Source organism: Peromyscus leucopus, chromosome 2 (genome assembly GCF_004664715.2).
Source record: "Peromyscus leucopus breed LL Stock chromosome 2, UCI_PerLeu_2.1, whole genome shotgun sequence".
In the NCBI taxonomy this organism is placed as follows: Eukaryota; Metazoa; Chordata; class Mammalia; order Rodentia; family Cricetidae; genus Peromyscus; species Peromyscus leucopus.
This window is the reverse complement of record NC_051064.1, coordinates 109,954,726-109,968,081: the sequence shown is the minus strand read 5'-3', so window position 1 is coordinate 109,968,081 and position 13,356 is coordinate 109,954,726. Positions and strand designations below refer to the sequence as shown.

General features: G+C 54.2%; 1 protein-coding gene across 4 annotated transcripts in view; it reads right to left on the bottom strand.

The window, feature by feature from the left end:
* The window catches only part of Ssbp3 (single stranded DNA binding protein 3), a 150,197-nt gene extending 137,229 nt beyond the window's left edge, over positions 1–12,968 (bottom strand). For 2 of the 4 annotated variants that reach the window (XM_028888126.1, XM_028888145.1), the window contains exons 1-4: positions 12,512–12,968; positions 11,469–11,541; positions 11,187–11,248; positions 8,716–8,800 (exon numbers count right to left, since the gene is read on the bottom strand). In XM_028888126.1, the coding sequence (XP_028743959.1) occupies positions 8,716–8,800; positions 11,187–11,248; positions 11,469–11,541; positions 12,512–12,567 (276 nt within the window). In that variant the 5' untranslated portion in view covers positions 12,568–12,968. The remainder of the gene's footprint in view (positions 1–8,715; positions 8,801–11,186; positions 11,249–11,468; positions 11,542–12,511) is intronic. The other 2 variants (XM_028888118.2, XM_028888136.2) reach the window with 2 other exon arrangements.
* Positions 12,969–13,356: the final 388 nt, after the last annotated feature.

The following is a 13,356-nucleotide window of genomic DNA, read 5'->3' as shown; positions in this document are numbered from 1 at the left end:
AGCTTACAATGTGCATGGCACGAATATGCACTTACTGTATACGCACTGTGTGTGTGAATATAAGGTCATCTACTCCACATGATAACCCTGGGGCTATGTAACGTCAACATCTCTTTATTGCTTGAGGAGACTGAGGCACACAGGTTGATTAAGGTGCTCATGGCCCAAACAGCTAGCAAGCAACAAGATAGTACAAGGCAAAAGAGAATGTCTTGGCTCCTGCTTGGGTGTGTGGAATTGAGACCTGCTGGAGATGGGATGTGAAGGATGTGTGCATCTGTGTTCTCTGGCCCTTCTTCTTCTGTTTTACCTGCGTATGACCAGGGACACCCAGTTCTACCATCTGCAGCCCTGATGTGTCTATTGACATGTTCTGTTCTCCCAGCTCAGAAGACTGCACACAACTCTGGGTAAGCACTAATCATACTCTGGCTATCGGCAGCACTTCAGCCCGCAAGCAGGGCTGGTGTCTGGCAACTGTGGACAGGGTCATGTGCTCCTGGCCCATGGTCACCTAGGGGTTCACCTCAGGAAATACAAAGTGACAAGAAGCAGCTTCCTCAGCATCCTCCCTTTACCGGCTCGCCTGCCCTTCGGCCCCTTCTGAGACTCTTCACAGAAGCAGACAATCCGGGGAGCCCTCAGCACAAAGGATGGCACAGGACCGCTAACCCAGGGGCTTCTAATCGAGTCATCCCTGTGCACATTTACATAGCACCACCAGGCTCCAGGGACAGCCTTCCTGCCCTTCCTCTGGCCACCCACCCAATGGAGAGCAGGAAGACAGGCCTTGTCCACATTTCACTGTGAGGAGGACCACGAAGCTAACATACACATGGGGCTGCCTTTCAGATCCAGCTCCTTGCCAGTGCCACCCACAGGCCCCTGGGCCTCCCCATTGGGCCCCGTGGCTGCTCAGGCAGGCGTGGTCCAGGAACACTCTGTCCAACCCAGATAAGAGGCAGGGACATCTCAGGGGAGCCTTTATCAGCGCCAGCAGTGGCGGGACCACCAGCTCTGCCCCCTCGTGAAGGTGCAGGGACTGAGACAAGACAGCTTGAGGGGAAGGAACCTGGGACACATCCGAGAAGCCCTGGCAGAGAAGGGCATCACTGGAATCCATCAAGTACACAGGAGGCCCTTCCGTAAGGGCTAACTTGCTCTCCCTGGAAACAGTGCTGCTAAAGAGTTTTCTGAGCAAACATGAGAACTACAAAGGACAATCAAACTCGGCCAGCACTAGCCGGGAGATAGCCTGCCTTATACATATGTATTACACCCCTTCACCCTCACAGCCCCGCAGGAACTGCCATCCCCTAGCCTACAGATGGAGTAACAGACAACCCAAAGTCCATCCAGACAGAAAATAGCAAGCGTGCCCATGAAGTCAGATACAAGTCCAAGGCACCAGCCAGAGCTCAAACCCTTCCAAATCCAGAGGCTTCAAGCCCAGGAAAAAGAAAAGCATGCCATGGAAAGACACATCCCTGCGACTCAGCTCACCAGGGCCATGGAAAACCCCATTACCCTAGCAAATCAAAAACAAACAACCGCTCTAAGCTCCCCGCAACGTATATTAAAGAAGTTTATGTGAATCGCCTAATGCACTTGTGCCGTGGTCAGAATTACTACCGAACTAAAAAAGATTAATTTTGCTAAATACTTGAAACCCTCAGACACTGTTACAAAGACTACAGCCAGCGTAACATTTCTGCTATCTTAGCTGACAGACCTCAGGCACCTCCCCTCCCACCCTACCCCCCCCCCCCCACTCCCGCCACTTCTCTTAAGGGTTAAATACACACTCGGACGGAAGACGAGGGTCCAGCCACACAGTGCCCACTGGAGAGCCCTCCTCCCTTACAAAACAGAGCTGACCTAAGGGACATAGAACTGGGTGTCTCCCAGCACTCTTCAAGTGTTGGCTGGCACAGAGCTAACTCTCAGTCCAAGTTTGCAAATGCTTAGCTAACAAAGACGGCATTATGCAAAAGGCTGCTGCACACTGCTGGTCTGGGAGTTCAAATGAAGTGACCACTGCCAACAACTTTGTTTGGGTCCCCACTGTCCCCCCCCCCTCCACCTCCCGCCTTAAATAAAGGGCAAGGATTTGCAATTTGGGGTCTTGCTGCCACTTGAAACCCATTACGGTGGCCACATTGCCTGGGTTCTGGCAAAATGCAATTCCAGCTCCTCATTTAATGTTTAATTAGCTACTAACAGAGGAGTCTGGCAGCCTCTGGGGGCAAGAGGAACTCCAGAAGACAGGGTAGGAGCCCAGGAGGGACTCAATACGAACTATAAGCTTGGGGGCAGGGGGGAGGAACGGCTGTGTATATTTTGTTGTTTTCAATCGGCCACACAAAGGTGCCAAGGGTCAAAGCCAAAGGCAAGCCTTGAACCTGCCAGGACCTCTGGCCAGATAGCTAGGCTGGCTTATCACAGAGGCGAGCACGCCTCCAACTCCTCAGAGCCCAGCTGCAAGGCACCCACTGCCACCCTCTCATGCCCGTCTGGCTAGCGGGCCCTGGCAGGCATCGACACTCCCTGTCCAGTAGGAACCTCAGCTCCGTGTATCCAAGGAGAGCCCTCTCAAATATCACTTGGCTATTTCAAACCCACCAAGGACACTGGACCCCGGCCACCTGGCCACAAATACCTCAGCTGCTGTCCACGCCCACGACTCAGGCACTTTCCCCTTCTGCTACCCACCTCCGCCCAAGACGGGGGGCGGGGGCGCACACTGAAAGGGGACCAGGTCTTCAGACAGGGACAACGAGCCAAGCAGGGGAAGCTGGCCAGGGTCACAGATCTGCATGTCCACTATATTGCCCAAGTTCTTCACTGCAAGAAATAGGGGTCTAGGCTTTTTGGAGCAATAATCCACGAATCTCCTAAAATCACGAACAAAGTCTCCTTTATGAGGACCCATGAAATTTTCTGGAGAGAAAAGTCCGCAGCTTTTATCATTTTACTTCTGGCAAAAGCAAAGAGCCACTTCACCACGAGAGACCCCTTCCATGGGTCCGGCCTCACCTGGCCTGTGACTAGGCAGTTCTCCTTACAGGGGTTTTGTTTAATTCTCTTTAAGTCATTTCTTCCCAGGACAGCTAGAGCCACAGACTGGGTACCAGGCACACTCTGGTCAAAGGCAAACACCTCCCACTTCTCAGGGCGCCTGCACCAGGAGAGTACAATCAACACTGAGAGGTAGAACTCAAAAGACTGGCAACTTTAGCCTCAGCTCCACACCCCCTAGGCTTACAACCAAAACGCCCGGCCATGGCTTCATCTCTAAAATGGGAGTACGAGTTAATAATAAAACCCAACCAAAAAGGCAGCGACAAGGACCAACCACAGTCGTACTTCTGAAAGTGTACCGCACGAAGCCAGGCAGACACACTTGGTGGCATTCTCTAGCAGCCTGAGGGCCACTGTGGGGCTAACTACGCTGCTCTGCTCTTGCTACCAGAAGGAAGACACAGGAGCTGTCACAGGAGGAAGAGGACCACTGTGGGTCTGATTAGGCACCAGAGACACATAAATGCCTGTGTCCATTTACAAAGGACAAGAATAGACCAGCCTGTCAAGAGAAAGCCCAGAGGGAGCCCCAGTGGGGTCTTGTGGGCTTTCCTCATCACTCTAAGAGGCGCTACTTAGCCAGGGGAGAAGAGCACAGAAATCACTCGGGGACCCAGCCACACCTCCTGGGACCCCAGGTATTCCTGACGTAGGGTAAACCCATTCTCAGAAAAATCCGCTCTAAACACAAAACCCCTAGCACTCCACACACGGGGCAAATGTCAGGGTTTTCAGGCTTCTAAGTGAGCCAGGAAAACCCAAGCCACCAGGTGTGGGCCAGGAAGTAGACAGTGACTCAAATAAAAACCCACCAAATCAGGACAGTCTCAACCCCCTCCCTGTTGAGTCACCTGGTTCATTCCAGGATCCGCACATCTGGCCTCGACCTGGGAGGGCCCTTCACGATCACCCAACCCCTGACCCTGCCTCTCTTGGGGGGAGATGGCCTGTCAAGATGACAGTATCACTCTGTACAGGAGCCAAGGCCCACACCTTCTATTTGAGCCGCGGGGCCTCCTCCCTGCCAAGCGGGCAATAGGTACCCCCAGACCCTTTTCCCATACTTTGAGAATCTCTGACTCTCCGTGGCACACCACCCAGGGCCAGTGAGCACTCTGCTTCATGTTGTACAAAGTCTAAGAGCTACCTAACGGACATTAAAACTGCCGCGTGCTCAAGATGACCCACAGAACTTGTCATCTCAAGAACATCTCCCAATAATCTACCAGCTTTCCTGGTCCAGGTCCCCTCCCCAAAAACCACCTGTGTTCCTCCCCTAATCTCACTCCTTTATCCCATCAGTGTGTGCTTACTATGTGTATGGCCTTAGGGGAGCTAGGAGAGATAAACAGCTCCCAGCCTATGCCACAGTTTAAAAAACAAAACAAAACAAGAAAACCACTGAGCTATAGCCAGAAAAGCAAATCTAAAAAGTTAGCCAGGATCATGCAAGCAAGTAATGCCTGCTGTGGGCCTGTGCCAGACAATGTCAGAAGCATGGACTCTGGTGTTCGCCGTGAGCTGTGTGCACATTCTAACTCTCCCACCGTGATTAACCTCTGTGCCTCTGTTTCTTCGTCTACAAGATGGAGCCGCAGCGTGCTCCCTCTACCGGGGTCACCAGCAGAGTAAATGAGCAAGTGTAGTACTGAGCACCCCGCCCGACACATGGCAAGTGCTGCCATAGTGCACAGGTGACTTTGAGAGACACTGAGGTGGAATCATCACCAAATGCAGACACTGATCGTAGTGTCCTCGAGGGCTGTGGGCATGATGGCTGACGCCTATAACTCCCACTACTCAGGAAGCCGAGGCAGGAGAATCAAGAATTGTAACACAGTGAAATCCAGTCTCACAGACAGACAGGTAGGATTTGAGGAAACTACATTCTAGCCAAGGGGAAGACCAGAAGGAGTCACTGGGAGCCAAGAAAGATGGCTTAGCAGGTAAGAGCACTTGACACACCTGAGTTCAATCCCCAGCACTCAGGCTAACCCAATGAGACGCAGAATAGAGAAACTAGTTATCCTTCATGTAGTATTATAAGTACACATAATATAATTTTATTATAATTACTTCAAAGTTTCCACTTATAAAGCAGGACATGGTGGGGCACACCTTTAATCCCAGCACTCAAGAGGCAGCAGGCAGATCTAAGTTCAAGGCCAACCAGATCTATATAGCAAGGTCTAGGCCAGTCAGACCTACAGAGTAAGACCCTGTCTGGGGCGGGGGGGTGGTAAAAAGAAATATCTCCATTCAATCACATTATTCCATCTCCCTTGTGACTTAACTCAGATCACAGGACACATCAAATTGATCCCAATTTAAGGAAAAAACGACTTGAGCTGCAAACCTATGAATCATGGGCCCCCAACTAGTATGACCTCATCTCTTAGCAGCATCTTGTAAATGTCACGCCAACCTCAGCGATCTGCAGGGTTCTACTGCCCTTCCTTAACAGTCCCTGGCATTCCTACCGCTGCCATCTTGCTTCAAGATGCAAGACCAAACCACAAATTGCTGGAGAGAATCTCAACGCTACTTACTAGCACACCAAAGCTGACTAAAAATCATTATCTTCAGGCTGGAGAGTCAGCTCAGCATTTAAGAGCATTTATTGCTTTGCAGAGGACCTGAGTTCAGTTCCAAGCACCCACCTCAGGAGGCTCACAACCACCTGTAATTCCAGTCAATCTGATACCCTCTGTCCCTTGGGGCACCTTTATGGGTGTGGCACACAGTAATGCATGCAGGCACACATGCATATCATAAATAAATAAACAGGTGGGTGCAGTGGTGCATGCCTTTCATCTCAGCACTGAGGAGGCAGGGCTCGTGAACCCCAGGACTGTAAGGGATACACAGTGAAACTCTGTCTCTAAGTAAATAAATAAAGGAATAAGCAAACTAGTTAACTTTGTTAAAAAAAAAAAAAAAAAAAACCATTAGCGTCTATGATTTCCTGCTAAAGAGCATAAATGCCTATCAAAGACTGGCTTGAAGAACTAGAAGGTGTAACTCAGTGACAGAGCACTTGCTTGGCACATGCAGGGTCCTGACTTTCATTCCTGGCATGGAGACAAGGGATTTTGAAACAGGTAATCCTGTCCTGCCTTCCTCTCTAAAATGAAACCATCTGCAATGCAGGTAGAGACTAGCAACACAGGTTTGACTATTTGTAGTTATTTGGGGGGGGGGGGGGTAAGGGGGACCAAAGTTTGTGCAAGGTAGAAAGGGAAGATCAAGTTCACTGGCTGCTGGACCACTCGGCTGGCCTCTGGCAAGCCCCAACTCGGGAAGTTCGGCCCTACGGCCATCATCACCACTTATCCTCCCAGAACCACATCCTTACATGCGAAGAAACAGTCACCTCTCCCTTGAACAACTCAAAGTTGACCGGGCTAGAAGTACCACTTACCAGCTTCTCTTTCTCAACCCTGGAGCGGACACATGAACTGGTCACATTCCTGAGCACTCTATTCCAGGGGCATTCACTCTTCAGCCACAGACAAAATCCCATCACACTAACCATTCAGAAAGCCAGTGAGCTCAGGCTCGGACTCCTGTTACAGGCTCCATTTTCACCATGACAACAGCCATGGCATTGAAACTGACCACCTATGAAACTCACGCAGATGGGATTTGGTCTCCTAAACCAGTTTCAAAATCGGCATGCAGAGAGAGGAGGTAAATGACCTGTCCAAGAAGACGGGACCTGATGCTGCTCACCAGTTCCCATACCTAGAATGTGAGGACCGTTCCTACCAAACAAGTGCAAACAGATCACCTACTGTGTACATGCACGTGTGCCACAAACATGTGTACACACTCGATGTGCAGCACCTACTGGAAGTGAAAACTGGAAGAGGCAGAAGACATCCAGGTACTTCCTCCCTTTCCTCACTCCAGCCTTCCTAACCTGACGGATCCTCAACACCTATTTCATCAGACCAAAAAGTATGGCCAACCCAGCCCAGGTTGATACAGTGTGTGTGCATTTAAAATTAAAACAAACAAACAAAAAAACCAGAATAGCCATGGATCATGAACATCACAGACACCTTCTCTGTAATGATTTCATGGACCTTAATTTATCCAGGTAGAAAGAAGACCCTACAGCCTGGTAATATTGACTACTTGCAAAGGGAAAATCTGAGCTGGCCATGGTGGCTGTAATCCCAGCACTCGGGAGAATGAGGCAGGAGTGTTAAAAATTCAAGGCCAACCTGAACTACAGCACAAGACATCTGTGTCCCATCCCTGCCCTGAGCCCCTTGTGGGTTGGCAAGACTGGCGTAAGACAGTGCCTGCCACAAAACCTGAGGGTCTGGGCTTGATCCTTGGGCCCTACATGGTGGAGAGAAAGAACTGAGTCCTACAAGTTGTCCTCTGACCTCCATCCCCATGCTACATGTCACACACACCCAACTCAAATGTGTGTACACACACATGCACACAAATAAATGTAATTTGAAAGAGTATTCGGGCAAAGGATAGTGAGTGAACTTAACACTTTATAGTACCCATCACCTGAGCAGAGCAGCAGGAGCTCCCCAGTGTGTGCACATATACACCCTATACTGGGTGTGATACACATATACACCCCACTGTGTGCATATACACACACCACACTGTGTGCACATATACACCCTATACTGGGTGTGACATATACCCCCCACTGTGTGCATATACACACCACACTGTGTACACATATACACCCCATACTGTGTGCACATATACACCCCATACTGTGTGCACATATACACCCTATACTGGGTGTGACATATACACCCCATTGTGTGCATATACACACCACACTGTGTACACATACACACCCCACTGTGTGCATATACACCCTATACTGGGTGTGACATATACACCCCACTGTGTGCATATACACACCACAATGTGTACACATATACACCCTATACTGGGTGTGACATATACACCCCACTGTGTGCATATACACCCCACACTGTGTGCACATATACACCCCACACTGGGTGTGATGTATACACCCCACACTGTGTGCACATATACACCCCACACTGGGTGTGATGTATACACCCCACACTGTGTGCACATATACACCCCACACTGGGTGTGATATATACACCCCACACTGGGTGTGACATATATACCCCACACTGTGTGTGCACATATACACACTGAAAGACTGCTCTCTGGAAAACAGAGCTAAAGTCCATTCCACAGAACTGCTGCTCAGCCAACCCTTAGAGTCCAGAACACAAGTTTCACGATTACTTTCTGTCTTTTTGGTTGTGGTCACTTTTTCTTAATCTAACACCAACCAGGCTCAGTCCCCTCCCAGTTAGCTCTCAACTAAACCCCACATGACCCCGAGTCTTCAAACACCATTTCGTTCTCCAGATAGGTATCCACCTCTTCCATATAACTGCGAGGTGATGACTACCGCTCCCCAACTTAACACATCGGGGGAGGAGGGTCCAGGGAGGCAGGCAGCAGAAAGGCAGGTGGGCAGGAGAGCGGGAGGGAAGGCAAGGAGGAAATAAAGACTTGCCAGTTGGCTGTGCACTTGCTTTTGATACTAAAGAAGTTAGAGCCATCCAACCCCGTAATTATTGCCAGGATTAAAAATTTGTTACTCACATAATCATGAAAGGCTTTTGCTTCACTTGAATGTTCACAAGTGTCTCTCCTTTCAGGGGCTGCACAGTAAAGGTCCCAAAATACACTGCAAATAGAAAAACAAAGTGAGATCAGGTTACTAATTATTACTTGTGTATACAATGGCGGGGTACAGGAGACACCGCGCAGCAGGTCTCCCACACCAGCCATCCTCATAGCACTCGCTGGACAAACCCAGCCCCTAAGACAAGTGGATCCAACCTCTCCTGTTTGCCTCTGTTCACAGCCGCCATCCAAGCACCTCCTCTCCACTGGGTGCCTCACATCAGTGGCACTGCTTGTGGTTAGCAGACACTCGGGCTTGGAAAGGTCAGCACAACCCGCCCATGGGTGCCCACATAGGAACCTGGAAGGAGCTTCTGCACGTCCCATCTGTGTCCTTCACACCACCCCAAACCAAAATGGCTGCAGCATATTGCAAAAAGGTCCAGTGGTCAAAGTCAGGGCCCAACCATGATTCACCTGCACGGAAATCTGGGTGACTCGGGTAACGAAGGGAACCTTATGGGTCCTTAATCCCACAGCTTACACACCCACCCACCCAAGAACACCTGTCTGTGAGCCAAAGGGGGAGGGGGTCATGACAACCAAGCTTCTTAGCCCCTCTCACTGGGCCTCTTCAGACGGCGCCCGTCCAGTACAGAATCGGGGACAGGGCACAACGCTCAGACTCTAATTCTATACGGTCCCTCCAACACTCCACATTCCCAAGAACAGAAACACAAGTCACGTGCTGGCTACAGAGAGTTATGCAGACACAGGGCCATCCTTAGACAACCTCTACACCAGGACCGAGGCCCAGCCAGAACCGGCTTGGAAGGCACAGTGGACCCCGGCTCTGAGGTCTGACCTGACTTGTGGTGTAGACCACAATCCGTCTAGACCCATCATCGCAGCAGCGAGCTCCACTGTCATGGACAAGCACCACCCTCAAGGTGTGCCCATAACAAAACCCACCCCACCCCATCTGATCCTCTGCCTCCTCGGGGCCCAGTACACAGCCAACACTGCTTCAGTGTCAAGCCGCACACAGCAGGGAAATTCTAACAAACCAGACGACCACTACTCACAGCCGCCACAACCTGAGCCCCAGTACAACCGGCCCTCCATTCCTGGAACAAGGAGAGACTCCAGGAGCAACCGGAAAACCAGGCCGTGCCCAGCTGCAGAGGGAGGCTGGGGGACCATTCTTCCCTCCTCCACAACGGCCCCCTGGAGCACCACGCACAGCCAAGACTTCAAGCCGCCCAATCCCCAGCACCTTCAAAATAACGTTCGCTCACAAGCCCAAGTTTCTACAAGATCCAAGGCCACCAGACCTGCCAATCCCATCTACACACTCACCTCCACCACCAGCCACAGCCAACCTATCACCCACTCCCGCAGGTGGAATCCTTGCGCCACACCAGCTGCCTCCTCCTCCTCCTCCGACCAGGCAGTTAGGAGGTTGGCAGAAGTCATTAAAAACTCATTTTCTCTGCACAAGTTAGAACAGACACTTCATCCTCTCGCTGTTCAAAGGGACTTGAAACAGTAACCCGAGCTGGCACTCAGGTAAATGTTAACAGCCGAACACTGCATTGCCTCAACTGTACCAAAATCAGCCTGCCTCCTGTTCCTTTTTCAATAGAACGTGAAAGACTCCACAGTCAGTCCCACAAAACACCCAGGGCACACACTCATGACAACTTGCTTCAGGCTTGGACCCTAAGCTTCTCTCCTGCCTGCAGAAAAGACCACAGGGCTGCTTGGGCCTGGAGAGAGGGTCACAGATAAGGAGAGCCAGCCCCCACCCCACAAGCTGCAGGCATCCCGCCAGGCCACCTCTGGCTGGTTAAGGTTCTTGGTAAAATAAGGCTTTGTGGTTGCAGGGATGCTGGGGGGTGGGGAGGCAGAGGAAAGGAAGGTCCAGTCAGTCTGAATCAGTGTCTCTACAGGAAGTGCAGGCCTTCTTGCTTTTTCTCAGGGTCCCTGGAAAAGGCCCAGTGGATGTCTCTTAAGGTTTGGCGTTCACGGAAGAAAACATGAGGGTCAGGCCAGTTTGCAGAACAGACCTGGTGTCCCCTCCACCCGCCCTGCCCCCACTCCGCTAATTAAAGCAGCATGCAGGATTGACAAAAAAACCCTCCTAACTCTTTCCGAGCCCCCTGCCTAGTGCCCCAGAGTGAGACGGAAAAGTAACAGGGCTCCTCTACCCTGGCATAACAAAATTGAGTCAGTTCCCCACAGGCGGAGAAACACCAGCAAAAACTTCAGGCAGCAGCCTCTTCTGCAGGTTCTTCCCCGGCAAAGCCGATGAGAGCACCCAGAGGTGCCCCCGCTCGGCGGAAAGCAGAGGCTAAGGGGAGAGGGGCCTCCTCCAGACCCCGTCTTTGTTCACTGGGACCCGAGGCGCAGAACAAAACACACACAAAACTATCACCCAAACTTACCACCACCACGAGTGCAGAAACCCAGGAGGCTCGCCCAGCGTGATGTTTTTCTCCCATCGAATCTAGAAAAGAGGGGGCAGAGGCAGCTTAGAGGGGCAGAAAGGAGGGGGCCGCAGGGCCTTCCCCAGCCAAAAGGCTGTTCAGACCAACTAACAATAAATGCCAAAAGGTGATAAAAATTCAAAATGGTGGCCACAGTGGCTGCTCCTGAAAACAAAGGCTCTAAGAATAGTGGGGAGGAGGGGGGTGTCAAGAAACTGGATGCTGAGGAGTCCCACTCACCTCTGATAAGAAGGTCTGTGCAGATTTCTGTGCTCCTACGTGCAGTAAATATTCGTAGACGTATAAAGCTAACCTGGAAAGTGAGCAGGGGCAGAGAGAGGGAGAGAGAGAGAGGAAAGGGTCAGATCACACTGAAGCTCGCTCTGGACCTGGCCAGTCGACTCTGAGCCCGGTCTATGCCACCCCATTGTGGCCATGACAAGAGCCGAGGACCTATCACCCCCGCCAGGATCCGGGTCAGAACAGCTAGTGGGTGGTACCACAGACAAACTGCCCAAAGCCGCGGGAGCTGGAAAACGGTCCCCAAACTTGAACTTCCAAGTGGCACTGGGACCAAACCCACATAGGTCTCGCAAACTCGAAAGCCACAAGAGCCCTAAGCCACTCGCCTCTTCCCAGCCCACTTTAGCTCGCTGCCGTAAGCCCAGCTTCGGGGTCCGGGCAGACTCGACCCCAGTCCGGGTACTTGGTGCGCTCTGGAGAGGGCAGCAAAGCGCCGCCCTCTGCATCTCCCCCCACAAACAACTGTCCCCCCAAGCCTGGGGCCAGGCCGGCGCCGCCTGCCCAGCCCAACCCGGCGCCCCGGAGCGCACCGGGCTAGCGGCAAGGCCGCTGGCTGGGAAGGGAGAGCAGAGCGCTCCCGGGCGAACAAAGCCCCCGGCACGCACTCCTCACGCCGCGGGCGGACAAAAGGAGCCTTCGGGGCTGCAGAAAGCCACGCGCCCCCTGCCCGCACTCGGTGGGCAAAGTGGGGGCCCCGCGCCCAGCCGGCCGAGCGCACCGGCTCACGGTGGGACCTCGCCCACCCTCGTCGCGGGCCCCCGCGCCAGCTCCGCCGCGCGCTTACCAACTACCCTCGCCCGCCGCTGCCCCGCCGCCCCTTCAGGGTGCCCCAGCCTCCGCCGGCGCCCAACAATGGGCTCTCCACGCCGCCGCCGCCGCCGCCGGCGCGGGGCAGAGACCGGGAGCCCAAGGCAGCGCGACCCCCGCGCCCACCTGCCTCCCGCCGCCCGCGGCGCGGCCCCACTCGCGAGAAGGCTTACTTTTCCCGAGCCTGCCCGTCCGAGGGCACCGCCGAGCCTTTGCCTTTGGCAAACATGGCTTGCAGAGAAGAGGGCGCCGAGCCCGCCGCCGCCGCCGCCGCCGCCGCTACCGTCCGGTCTCCCGAGCTGCCCTGCTCCCGGCCCCCTCCCGGCGATCGCCCGCTCGCTCGCGCTCCGCTCGCCGCGCTCCCTCCCTCCCCGGCGCTGGCTCCGCGCTCTTTCCAGCTGTCAAAGCGTCAGCCCCGGCCGCGGCCCCATCGCCTTGGAACTCCTCCCGCGCCGGCTCGGCCTGAGCTGTGCCGCCGCCCGCCCGAAGCCTGCAGCTCGCTCGCTCGCTCGCTCGTGGCCCGCGCGCCCGCCGACCGGCTCCGCCTGCGCCGCCCTCTGCGCCTCCAGCACCGCTGCCGCTGCCGCCGCCGCCGCCGCTGGTCTACTTGGAGCTCAACCGAACGTGGCTGCCCCGGCAGGAGCGCGGCGGGCGTCCACGCCCCGCGACGGACGGCCGCGGCGGCCAATCGGCGCGCGGGGGCGGGCCTGGAGGCCGGGAGGGACGCCTGTCAGCGCGGCCGCGCCAGTCCCGCTGCGCCTCCTCCGTGAGCCGCTGCCCGCTCGTGCGCCGGCCGGGGGAGCGGAGGGCGAGCCCTGGCGTTGGGGTGGGGCGGCGGCGTGAGGGGCTCCGGCCTGGACGGGAGCACCCTGCTGGCGCCGCGGGGACTGGGCGCTGCGGCAGGAGCCGCGGAGGGAGGCGCGGACCCGGCTGGCCCGGCGCGCCCCTCTCCGCGTCGGCCTGGCCCCCAGCGCCCCCGCCCTCCCCGCGCGCTGATCTGGTCCTCCGTGGGCCGGGA